This window comes from Myotis davidii, unplaced genomic scaffold, assembly GCF_000327345.1.
Source record: "Myotis davidii unplaced genomic scaffold, ASM32734v1 scaffold573, whole genome shotgun sequence".
Taxonomy (NCBI): domain Eukaryota; kingdom Metazoa; phylum Chordata; class Mammalia; order Chiroptera; family Vespertilionidae; genus Myotis; species Myotis davidii.
Genome location: NW_006285997.1, coordinates 2,302,736 through 2,315,629, shown reverse-complemented (window position 1 = coordinate 2,315,629; position 12,894 = coordinate 2,302,736). Strand labels below are relative to the sequence as shown.

General features: G+C 44.4%; 1 protein-coding gene across 1 annotated transcript in view; it reads right to left on the bottom strand.

The window, feature by feature from the left end:
- Window positions 1-12,894, bottom strand: part of ELMO1 (engulfment and cell motility 1) — a 396,326-nt gene that overhangs the window by 239,639 nt on the left and 143,793 nt on the right. The window contains exon 7 of the mRNA XM_015559688.1: window positions 4,525-4,560. Coding sequence (XP_015415174.1) covers window positions 4,525-4,560 — 36 coding nt within the window. The remainder of the gene's footprint in view (window positions 1-4,524; window positions 4,561-12,894) is intronic.

Genomic DNA, 12,894 nt, shown 5'->3' with positions numbered 1-12,894 from the left:
GGGGGGGGGGGGGGGTGGTAATAAGAGAGCCAGGCAATAAAGCAATTAGCAAGATTTATTAAAAGATTGTGCTGGCATTAGTATTGCTGTGGATACATTATTACAGAATTGTAATATTCATCATAAAACTATTAGCTGATTTATTATTTTAGCATAGTAAGTAGTATTAGCTAAATTTTTTAACATAGGAAAGAGGAAAACCAGCAGCCATATTGCTCAGAGTTGCCATCTGCCTACATCAGGCATGCTCAGAGACGTCCACGCTCCAAGTTTCCAGGTCCACGCCTGGAGGACACGTCCATGGCCTCCACACTGAGCCGAGACGGCCTCAAGGTCATTGCTAACAGAACAAGCAGCGGACAGGCCGTGGCAAGGAATGCACACTTTTTTGGGAACAAACCCTTCCTTCCAGTCCCTGTAGCGGGTTGACGCTGGGGTCAGAGGCGCTATTAGTCTTCGCCATCTGCTGTAGAAGCAAAGGATGCAGTATGAATGCTCTCTAGTTACCCGAGGGGAACGGACTGTGCCCTGCTCAGGGAACCCACAATCCATGTGCCTGTGGTCACATCTGGGATGGCCCTTCGTCCCAGTGCTCCGGCGCTCTGCCTACAGACTCCTCCTGGAAGGGCTTTGGAAGAGGATGCAGAGAACGGGAAAGAGAGGAGGTTGGTTTTCAAATCTCCAAGTTGACTTGGGGCCCGGCTTTCAGTCTCCAGGTGGCCACGAAGGGGAGCACCATTTCGGATACAGCAGACAGGGCTTCCTGTGCTAATTATCCTTAGTGTGAACGACTGGTAAGTGAGGGGAGATCTTCACAGCACACACCAAAGCACCCAGAGGAAGGACTACTCTCTTGGGCCATCTAATAACATTTTATAGAAATGTTATAGGATGGTATTTACATGTTACACAATTATTACCTAGTAACATGTATACATACATTTATATACACATTTTAATACGTAATTACATATTATATAGAGATGTTTTAGACATATGATATGATATACAAATGTTATTAGATATGTTAGGTCTATATATATTGTGTTGCATATTATGTTATTAAATATATAATGCACAGATTATATGCTATATGTATAGTGAATAGGTAACATATAATTCATTTTGATGGCTTGCTGGATGGCATACTAGGTTTCTAAGAGGGAGAACTTTCTCAAAATTCAGCTTCAAACCCTCAGTTGCAAGGAAAGGGCGGCCAAGCAAAATGTTCTAACGTTCCAAATCAGTGGACGCAATCACTTCATTTCAAACGAGGCAGCCACAGAGCTCTCAGCACACCAGACACAGGGCTTACGTCCGTTTCTGGAGGAGACACTGGGCTCCAAAGAGGCGGAGGCAGGAGCCACGGGCTGAGTTCCGACGTCAGTGCTGGTACAGAAGATCCAGGCCCAGGAGGTGCAAATACAGAGCAAGGGCCTGGCCCAGGAGGGAGCATTCTTGTTTGGTTGGCTTATTTATTTTGCATCAAGTGCTAACCTAAAATTTGTGTCGCGCTGACTGCCACAAATTACACCGACTGCAAACTCTCTATGCTGGCGGAGAGTCACGGTCCCGGCCAACACACCATGTGTGCTGGAAACATTCGAATCAATGTTTCTCATCAACTCAGTAGAGACTGTCTTCATTCCAACAGAAGTCAGCCAATCTCGTAGCGTTTAAATTTATGCTGCTAAGTTTATATAAGAATAGTGCTTCCAAATGTTTCCACTGGGGGCCGTGGCCAGGACAAGTGGAGGAAAGGTGAAAAGAAAGGCCAGTTTTAAAGTGATCAATAAATCACACTCCATGTATCCTTAACAGCCAATGATAACGAACACTGTCCTGCCCTGTCCTTTGAGTTTTCCATGTCAGGCTCCTTCTTGAATAACGTCACTTAGTTCAATGCCATTTTGTTATTGCATTGATGAGATGCTGTAGAAACGTAAATCTTGTTGATATCAATTAGTCTCTGGTAACATTGGTTTCCTTCTGTGACATTTTGCCACAGTTTCAAGAACCTGTCGATGATGCTAGTGAGGACTTAACTGTAGTTTCTTTTGTTTGTGATAAAATTTATATACATTGAAATGTATGGATTTCTATACAGCTAGAGAATGCCTTGACCTTCAGAATCATAGCATGATTTATGTCAGCCAACAATCTTTTGGCTCCGTTGTTAAAATTTAACTGAACTCTTTATTCCATTGACTTGTCTGTCCTCTTATAACAATATCATACTGTCTTAATAACTAACTTTAGAGTAGTAAGTCTTGAAGTCAGTTCAAATCCATCAACTTTGTTGGTCTTCGTTGTTGTTTTTCAAGACTGTTTTGGCTATTCTAGGGTCTATGCACTTCATTTAAGTTTTAAGATTGATTTATAATTTCTTTTTTAAAAATTGTACTGAATTGAACTTACAGATTAATTTAGGGAGAATTTCTCTCTTCAAAATGCTGTATATTTTAAACCACGAAATGGTACATTCTCTACTTACTTAGGTCTTCTTTAATTCCTTTCGGTAATATATTTTTCAGTGAACAGACAGTGCATGTCACTTGTTAAATTTATTCCAAAAAATTTTATGATTTTTGATACTTTGTAAAGAAAGTTTTAAAATTTCATTTTCTAGTTGTTTGCTGTTAATGTATAAAAATACCTCACTTATATATAACGATGTTGTATCCAAAAATCTTGCTAAATTCAATTTTGAGATCTAGCAATGTCTTTATAGATTTCTTTGGAATTTTTACATAAACTTATCTTCTATAAATAGAGTTGTTTTACTTCTTCCTTTCTGACCATTATGTCTTTTATTTCTTTCTTGACTTATTGCTATGGCTAACCACTCCGATATAATGTTGAACAGAAGTGCAAAACACATTTGCCTGATTTCCCATCTTTAGGAGGAGGAAATTCAGTCTCCTCACATGAAGAATAATACATTTTTTCCACTGCCTTTCTCAGGTTGAGGAAATTATCTCCATTTCTAGATTGCTGAGAATTTTTATGAATGAATGTTGTATTAATGAAACTTTTTCTGTACCTCTCATCTATTTTCTGTATCTATTAAGATTATTTTATTCTCCTTTATTTTACTAAATACTGAATCACACCAGGGACTGACTTTCAAACTCTAACCTTTTCCCGGGATAAAACCTTATTCGCTGCAAAGTATTATCCTTCCTATATACTGCTTGACTGTCAGTGTTAATGGGTTGCACCTGGTTCATTTGATGATCTACCACTTTTGTTTCCTGTCTTGTCTTGTCCAGTTTTGCCATCAGGTGAGGACAGCCTCATGACTTCATCTGATGAACTACTCTGCCACCTCAGGAGCCAGGGCCCTGAGCACAGACTTTGTCTATGACTGCTCAGCAGACGTCACAGTTCACACTAGTCCCCCTTCCCGTCTCCACACCCACAGCACAAAACCCTGGCAGATAAATTTCAAGACATCATTTTGGCTTCAGAGCCCCACATTCCTCTCCATTACCAAGTGGTATGAAGTTATTAGAGAAAAACTCAGTTCAAATCTCGGTCCAACCACCGGGTTTTAGTTTTGCACTAAGGAAATGGTGCTAATTTTACTAATCGTGTGTGGTGGGTGTGCGTGTGAATTAGAGCAATGAGTGTAAGCAGGTGACGGAGCCTGGGACAGAGTGAGCTCTCATAAAAGATGGCTCCTACTGCCGTCACCATGAAGTGCTACTCTTATATGAAGAACATATATCGAAGTAAGACTTAAGGAGCTTTCTCCTAGAAACTCAAGATGGCTTTCTATACTTCACTGCAATGTAATACCTGACAAGTTCCTGCCCCTAACCCTTCTCTGTGTGGGGGCGCGGGGAGGATAGAGGATTCAAGAGCACTACCTACCCTGAAGATACCGGGCTTTTTCCTCAGGGCTTAAAAAAATCAGTCTTCCTTCTCAAACTGAAATTATCTGCTTAACTCAGCAGAACGGACATGTGTCCCGCCCACCACAGAGGGGTTCTAGGCCCTGTCTGGACTCCTCTTGATTAGTGGGCGAGAAAGGCACCGAGGAGGAAAGACTCTAAGACAGGGGCTCTGTGGGTCTGGACACATCATCACGCAGTGCACATACAAGCAGGTGACCCAGCCCTTCTCAGGCTCCAAGTCAACAATTTTCACTCCATGCTTCAATCCTGAGTGGGGTGTTTGTTTTTACTGAGCCACTGAAGAGAATGGCTTTGAACATCACATAGGCCACAAAAAAGAAAGCTTTTGTTTAATGCAATACATAAAATTATGCCCAGTCTCGCCCCAGGAGAAGGGTAGCAATCCTGATGTACTCATTCTGTGGCTACAGACATAAAGTTCCCTTTGTGCCACAAAACAGAAAGAAAGAGGAAATAAATTTTTAAAGAACCTGTTTATAAGAACATCAAACAGCAAAATAAAATCACTCAAAACATCTACATGCACAGCTATCTGAGGACAGAGACTAATGATGCAGGAAGGAGCGTGTTATATAAGCTGAATCAAGTAATCATAAATTCTTACCAAGGCTTCATGATCTTCTGCAACTTCTGGTATCGCCTGCAAAATTTAAGAACAATCATGTGAGGAGCATGTTTGAAAGCAATCATTTTTTTTACACAAATTACATATCTTGAAGAAAGCTCAAGATTACATATAAAAAGACTTAACCGCCATGAGGTAATATATTATTCAAAGTAATATACTGATGGGTATTCTGTAATAATAAGAGACAATCATAAGGGTTAAACTACTGTAACCAACCTACTACATTTACTTATGAGTAAGGGCAACAAGGCCACTCCATTTGACTCAGAACCAATATGTGTTCAAGGGGAGGAGGGAGAAATCCCTAGAGATAATAAGAATAAGGTACCTTTTCAGTGAAAAGGGTGACACCTAAAAGTACTAGAGTTGTTCTTAAGCGTATCCTCAACAATAAAAATGGAGTTGATTATCTTTCTTGGGTAAAATGCCCACTGATTTTACTTTCTCTTTTCTTGAGAGAAATAAAATTCTGAAGTTTGGCATCCTGAGACATGGCAGTAGTCTTGGACAATAGATGGAACTCCGGGATGGTAGCCTGCAAGAAAAGTGTGCAATGGACACATCTTGTCTACAAGAAAGGACGATTATGCTTCTTAAAACACTGGGGTCAAGAAGATAAGGAAGCAACTGATTCTAACCTTGTCACACCACTGGCATTCCCCGAGTCTGCCAGGTCTCTCTGACATTATGTTCTTCCCTCTGTACTCAATACCCACCCCTCCTTGTCCAACTCGCTAAATCCTACCCTCAACTGTCCTGATTCTAAGGCCCCAGGGAAGCCTCCCTGACCGCTGACTTCCCTGCCTGGCAGACGGAGCCCACCCATGTCTGCATGTGCTGAGGACACGTCAGCTGCATGACCTAGGACATCTGTCCTTCCTGGAGCCCCTTGAAGGCAGGGCTCTGTCTGCGCTGTGACTCACCACTATGACGTCAGGCACATGCAGAGCTGGCTCTCAGTAAACGGTTGATGAATAAGTTGGCTCTTCAGAAGTTAAATTTCCCATTTGCAACCACATAAAATGTAACCACTTCAGAAATCTAACTGACCATGAGAAGATCAGATCTAGTCTTTGGTAAAACAGGGGTTTAAAAAACACATGAAGAGATCTTCCTCTTCCTCTTCTCCTCCTTTACCTGCCCTTCTTAACACAAAACAACACAAACAAAACAGTGTATTGGCTTCCTTCCTTCTTCCTGGAAAAAACTGGGTAACAGGAGTAGGTGACCACAGGGGGACAGGCTCAGGCACAGGGGGGCCCTCTTGGAAGGGCTGAACAGTACCTCCCACTGAAAGGAACTGGCCTCCTTGGAGCAATGGCTCCTGCCAGGGCTGGGACAAGGAAAGATTTAGCTAAGTCTGGAACATCTCACTGAGCCAGAACGTAAAGAAATGCTCACAGAATAATGGGAGGCAGGTCAGGACACAGAGACAGCCTGAAGAAGGTTCCACAGCCAGATCTGGGACACACTGAGCATCAGAATAAATAATAAATGATAGAGGATAGCCCACTGAATAAAACAGGAACAGGTAAGTCCACATTGTTCTATAGGGCGGTGTGCCAGGACTATTGAAGAACCAAGTCTCTCAGGGAAAAAACATACAAGCCTCATTTGTTCCATTCTCCATTTTCCATGGTGTAAATTACTCCAAAATTATTACTGACAAAGGGGCGCGACATTACCATGCAGACCCCGGGAGGCACTATCTTAAGTGGTCAAAGTAAACACTAGTAACAAGACAGAGAGGCACCCTGTGCCATCAATATGATGCAATTAAAAACAACATGCACACGCGCATCTGTGGTATCCCAGCCACAGGCATACATATGGGTCGAAACTTTGGATAAGACTGTAGGAAAAAAAGATGTGTTTCAGTGGAAAATTATGCAGTGTTTATATAGCATACTCTTCTGGGTTATCAGGTTCCTCCTGCCTTATTGTCTAACTGATGCATATGTATATTTTGTCCTGTCTGTTAGTAATTTAATTGACTTCCTTCCTGCTGGTAAGAAACCAGTTTTATCTCCATTTGCAATTCATTTCAACATTCCTGTGCTGCAAATAAATTTGAGCCCCTTTAACTTTTCCTTTGAAATGGTTAAAACATTTTGCCTGGCTCTCTCATTTCACATGAGTAAAATGAATTCTTTTAACATGCGTTCATTTTTTATATAAAACATGCTTTTATCTTTCCCTGAAAATTAACTTTAATGAATTACCCTTTAACAAACCCAAATTGGAGGATATTGTACAAAATGGCTGATCTATAGTCTTAAATGTGCCAAAGTCATGAGTGAAAGGAACAGTGAGAAGCAGCTTCAGACAAAGAGGTTAGGAAAAAGCCGGACAACTGGGTGCGAGGCGTTACCTGAGTCCGGTCTTTGTATGAAGGACAACAGGTGGGATCTGACCTTGCAACTTTCCCATTCAGTGTGTGACTGTTAAATTAAGCCAGGAGACTGGCAGACTGAGGTCACTCCAATGCAAACCAAAATCTAAGCCATTAACTGCCTCAAGTTTTCAACCAATCACAGCCAAGTAGGCTTTAATTATAGCCAATCAAATAATTCCCTTGTTTTGCCCGCCTCTTCTCTATAATAGCCTTTCCCCCCAGGTTCCTGTGGGCAGAGAGTTCCTCACCACCTCCAGTTTGGCACTGAGGAACCTGAATTGATTTTTGCTCAAATCAATTCTTAGAATTTTCAGTATGCCTCCGTTTATCTTTTAAAAGAACTGTTTCAAAATAAATCATATGATGTGTGTGTGTGTGTGTGTGTGTGTGTGTGTGTGTGTGTGCGCGCGCGTAATATATACAGCAGGCCCACGATTTCCCAATGGAGCCTTCTGGCCTGGGGCCTGGGCACCTGAGGTTTTTACGTGTGTTCCCCACCCTGTGGCCACCCCTGGCCTGGGAGAGGTGCCCTGACCAGCCTGCAGAGATAAACTCAGCCACCAGTCACTCCTCCACTTCCTCACAATAGCTGCACATTAAGCAGGAGCAGAAGAGGAACTTTTTTGTTGTGATGTCTGTTTTCCTAATGGAGGGCCTTCCTCTTTGTGTCTCTCAAAATACCCAGCTTTTAAAGAGACAGGACAAGAAGAACAGATGATTCTGGAAAAGCTGATGTTCTGCAGTGGCCAGCAGCCTCTTATTTCAGCCCAAGGTATGGCATTCCTTTCCCAAGCGGAAGATAATCTCTCTCCCTGGGTGGTGGGACCCCCTCTCATTTCCACCCACAGACACAGACAAAGCCAAGAGGGGTGGGGTGGAGGGAAATCCAGCTTCAGGAATTTCCCGCCCAATAACCCCTGACAAAGCCCTGGGTAGTGGGCCCCTTTGTCGTTTGTGATGCAAATGTCTGGGAGGCCCCAGAGGGCTGCTCCCTTTGGACCTGCCTGAGCTTGGCAGGGTGCATGCCCCAGGCCGGCAGGCAGGGGGCGTGAGAGACCCGCAGCCTTTACAGCCGGTGGGCCCCGCAGACCTCACAGAGCAGCTTCCTTGTGCAGGGCCTGGGAGCAGTTTGCTCCTCCAGGTGAAGTGCAGGCCCTGCACCTGGGGACTTGCACGTGGAGGCCCAGCAGCAAGTCTCTGGCCTGGCCGGGGCCTTGCAGTGCAGCCCAGGTTTATAAACCACGCCAAGCTCTCCGACACAAGAGCACGAGTTAGAGCTGATAATCCCTGTCCCTGGAGGCGAACAACGTGGCTTCCAAAACAGAAATTCACCTTTTGTGTGAAGACAACCTTTCAAAGAATGTCACTCCTAGTCTGAAACTCACTTGATACAACCCCCCGCCCCCCGCCCCGCCATGTGCCTAACCCAGTGTCCACAATAGGCAGCATCAAATAGCATCCACTGGCTAAAGGAATAAAACCTGCAAACCCATCCCGAGTGTGGGTGCTGGGCAACATCAAAACCAAGGCTTCACTCAGGCCACGCCCCGATTTCCTCAGGGAAGAAACGCCACAGCTGTGATGCCCACATGGAAAACATGATGCGAAGAATGAACGTTTAATAAGAAACTGTTTGTGTGTGAATGAACATTGTCAATGATTTTTATAAGCACACACACACATAGCGAGACATGCACACAGGGTGCTGGCTTCTGTGTCATGTGAACGACAGGATGGGGAGGGAACTGATCATTTCTATGATTGTTGTTTTGAAGACCATTGCTCAGGGGCTGTGCCTACGTCTAAAATAACTGGGGGACTCTTTCCACTGTTCCTCTGCGGCCAAATTCGGGAGCGATGACTTCAAACCAAGCAAATAAAAAGTCCTTGTAAATTCCCCAGATTAGGAAGAACTCCTCCAATACCTCACTGTGATTTCCTTAGAAAAGCTAGAATCGCTCGGGAAACATCCGCCCAGCATTGACCGGACTCATAACTGCATGGTCAAGTACAGATGAGGGCATTTCAGCAGTTGTGGGGATGCTCTTATTTTAAAACGGCTTGAAAACGGGTACAGTCTCTGAATCGGGAATTTCAGTCCAACATGATAATTTGAATTTTCACAATAGTTTTGCTAAATGAAAAGCTGATTGGAAAATTCTCACAATCATAGAAAACAATGTAAATGTTCAACCACAGGGGAACGATTAACCACACTGAGCCTACCCTTCACATTATTATGTTATTCTGTGAATCAACCGAACCTCAGCAAAGCTTTACAAATGAATTCATACTCAGACGACAAATACGATGAGGGGAATACTATTCAGTCACAAGAAAATACTGTCAGGTATGAAAAGCAAGCTACAAAGAGCATGAAGGTTATAATTCTACTTTTCTAAAGCCTGTGCATGCATGTGCATGTGTGTCTCTGTGTGCATGTGTGTATGTCTGTGTCTGTGCCTGTCTCTCTGTATGTGTGTGTATATATGTGCGTGCGTGTGTGTGTGTGTGTGTGTGTGTGTAGGAGAACATACAGAAAGTATACACACCCCAGTGTCAAAAATGTGTCTTGGGAAAGCTGGATTAGACATGATTCCTATTTTCCTGCTTCTGCTTATTTACATTTATTTTTTAAACAATAAATACAATTATTTTTATTACGGACAAAAAGCTAATTTAAGAACCTGTGAGTTTTTGTAAGTACCCCAATTTAACTTTTCTCCCTCTGGACTTTCCTGCTCAGGGTGGTGCCGAGGGCTCACTCATATTCCCACGGCGGGATTTTCCTGTCCCGTTGCCACGCGGGAAGGAAACTATGAGGATGTTGCCCGCTCCTTCTTGGAAATGCCGCCCTGTTCTCTAAGGGCGAAGGGCACGGGCGCACAGCCCACTGTGCGTGGCAGACACAGAAATACGGGCCGCACTCACACCCGGAGCAGAGCAGTGTTGTTTGCCTCGGGGGATCGAGAGTGGCAGGTACCCATTTCTCTTCTTTCCAGTCAAATAAAATACATCATTCCTGAGAAATGTTCTCATGCTCATCTTTTTTTTTTTTTTTTTAACACTGTCCATTCCAGAATGTTCCCTACAGACACCATGCCTTACTCAGGTTGGGGCACCATGTTCCCCCACAACTCTCTCCCACATTTATGTTTCAAGCTGAAACTAGGAATGGGATTGCCAAGTCCCACAGGGGTGGAAATTAATTCCTGTTTTAAATGCGATACTCGGGCAGAGTGCCACTTCCCTGGGCTGTGCGGTGGCTGATGCTGCCCCATGACCCCCCTGGTACTGGCTGGAGAGAGACCTGTACAAGCTCAGCCTCGGTAATGACCAGCAGGTGAGAATCTCCGCATCTTGTTAGAGCTCAGAGGCTGGAGGGAAAATGCAGCCACATGTCCTGGGTGTTTCCTGCAGTCTCCACAGGTCCTGCTGGGACACCTCTGCCCCAGCAGGAAGTCTGCCCGGGTCCGAGGAACTGCAGGGTCTACTCGATTTGTGTGGTTTCTACTCCAAAGGTTCTCTGCTAATTAGTTAAAGCCTTGCTCTACATTGAATTGAGAAGCCAAGTTTCCTTGCAAGAAAAATGCCTCTTTCTTTTCTTTTTCATCTGAGCAGAAGATCTGAAAATATAAAATATATCTATATCTGAGGATCCACTGAGCAGTTCCCTAGGGTGAGTGGCAGGACCTGCAGAAGGAAGGCAGGAGGCTGGGCTTGGCTTTGAACTTCTGTGAAGTGGAGAGGAGGGCAGGAAAGCTGCCCGGGAGAGCAGGCAGTCCTCCCTTACACAGTGTGGTGGGAAGGTGTGGGAGGCAGATGCCAAACAGAGCTCACCCAGGATCTGGCCTCTGCTTATCTGCCTAGAACCTGGCTGTCTGTAGCAAACTGGGGTGGCTTCTGAATCACAAGCAGTTAAATGTTACACTGAGAATGATATGCTATTTTATAAAAGGAATTCAAGCCCGGCTGGCATGGCTCAGTGGTTGAGCATCGACCTATGAACCAGAAGGTCATGGTTCGGTCCCTGGTCAGGGCACATGCCTGGGTTGTGGGCTCAGTCTCCCAGTGTGGGGTATGCAGGAGGCAGCCTATCAATGCTTCTCTCTCATCATTGATGTTTCTATCTATCCCTTCCTCTCTGAAATCAATAAAAATATTTTTTAAAAGATAAATAAAAAAGGAATTCAAGTCCTATAGTTCACATACAGCCGCTCAATCCTGACATCTCTCATGTTGTCCCCAGTCTTCAGTCTCAGGGATGTAATTTTTTGGGGGCCCCTCTGTAGATCAAAATGAGTTACACAGGAAGGCAACAGCAGTAGGAAGTAATGTTGAAAGACAAATACATAGTATCAGTTTTTACTCCTTTTTTCCTTTTAAACAAATGGGGTACTGTCCCTTTGTTGAGTGTTATGGGTTCAATTGTGTCCCCCCAAATTCCTAGGTTGAATCCCTAGCCCGCACTGCCTCAGTCAGGACAGCATTTGGAGACAGAGCCTTTAAAGAGGTGATTGGGGGTTCAAATGAGCCATTAGGGGGTGTCCTGATCCAATCTGACTGGTGTCCTTACAAGAAGAGGAGATTTGGACACACACAGGGACACTAAGGATCCATGCACATAGAGGAAAGACCATGTGAGGACCCAGGGGCAGGCAGCTGTCTACAAATCCAGGAGAGAGGCCGCAGGAAAAACCAACCCTGCAGACACTGGATTCCAGCCTCCACAACTGTGAGAAAACGCGTGTCCACTGTGTGAGCCACCCAGACTGGGGCACTCTGTGACAGCAGCCCTAGCAAAATGACATGATGAGAAGTGGAGCACTAAAACCCTCATGTGAACATACAGAGCTGCCAGCCTCGGGCGGTACCCAGCTACACCCCAGCCCTCTATTCAGGGTGCGTGTCAAGGGGACCTCAGCTTTCAGTGGATTTACCATTGTAACTGACATTACGATTGCAACTCCAGTAAATTCAGAAGTATTAACACAGTATGACTGGGAATATTGGAAAGCGTAAGCCAACGCATCCCTATGTGTGCATGGCAGGTCACTTACTTCCGGCTCTGGCACCTGGCTTTTGATGCATCCATGGCTGGGACGTCGATACATCAATCAACGGGGGGACATTTCAACTTAGTTTTTATTTTATATATTTTTTGTTAATCCTCACCTGAGGATATTTTTTTCCACTCACGCTCAGGGAGAGTGGAAGGAAGGAGGAGAGACAGAGAGAGAAACATTGATGTGAAAGACACACATTGACTGGTTGCCTCCTGCACATGCCCCAACAGGGGATAGAGCCTGCAACACAATTATGAGCCCTTGACCAGAATTGAACCCGAGACTCTTCAGTCCTCCGGCTGATGCTCTGATCACTGGGTTTCAGCTGGAGCTTCCAACATAGACAGAACCCTCAGTCTCAATTTCCTGGTCCAGCCATTTGCATCCCTCAACTCATGCAGCTTCCCTCCATCTGATTCAAGCTCCAAGTAACAGCTGAAGATTCTGATAATACTCCCAGCTCAATTCTCCCTATCCACTCCACACTGATGTTCGCCCAAAAATTTCACAAGCAGTGCTCTAGGCATCATTTGATAAATAAATGAGACCAGCCTACAACTGGCCCTTCCCACCAGTCCTCTCAGATTTGTAATTTCTCCCCAATTCACTCTTATATATTGTCCTTACTTGTCTACGAGGTAAGACCCACCAACTCCAAACTCTACAGAGCATTCTTAAAAAAAGAAAAGAAAAAAAAAATATATATATAATTGATTTCAGAGAGGAAGGGAGAGGGATAGACACATCAATGATGAGAGAGAATCATTGATTGGCTGCCTCCTACACACCCCCTACTGGGGTTGTGCCCGCAACCAAGGTACATGCCCTTGACCGGAATTGAACCTGGGACCCTTCAGTCCACAGGCTGACTGCTCTATCCATTGC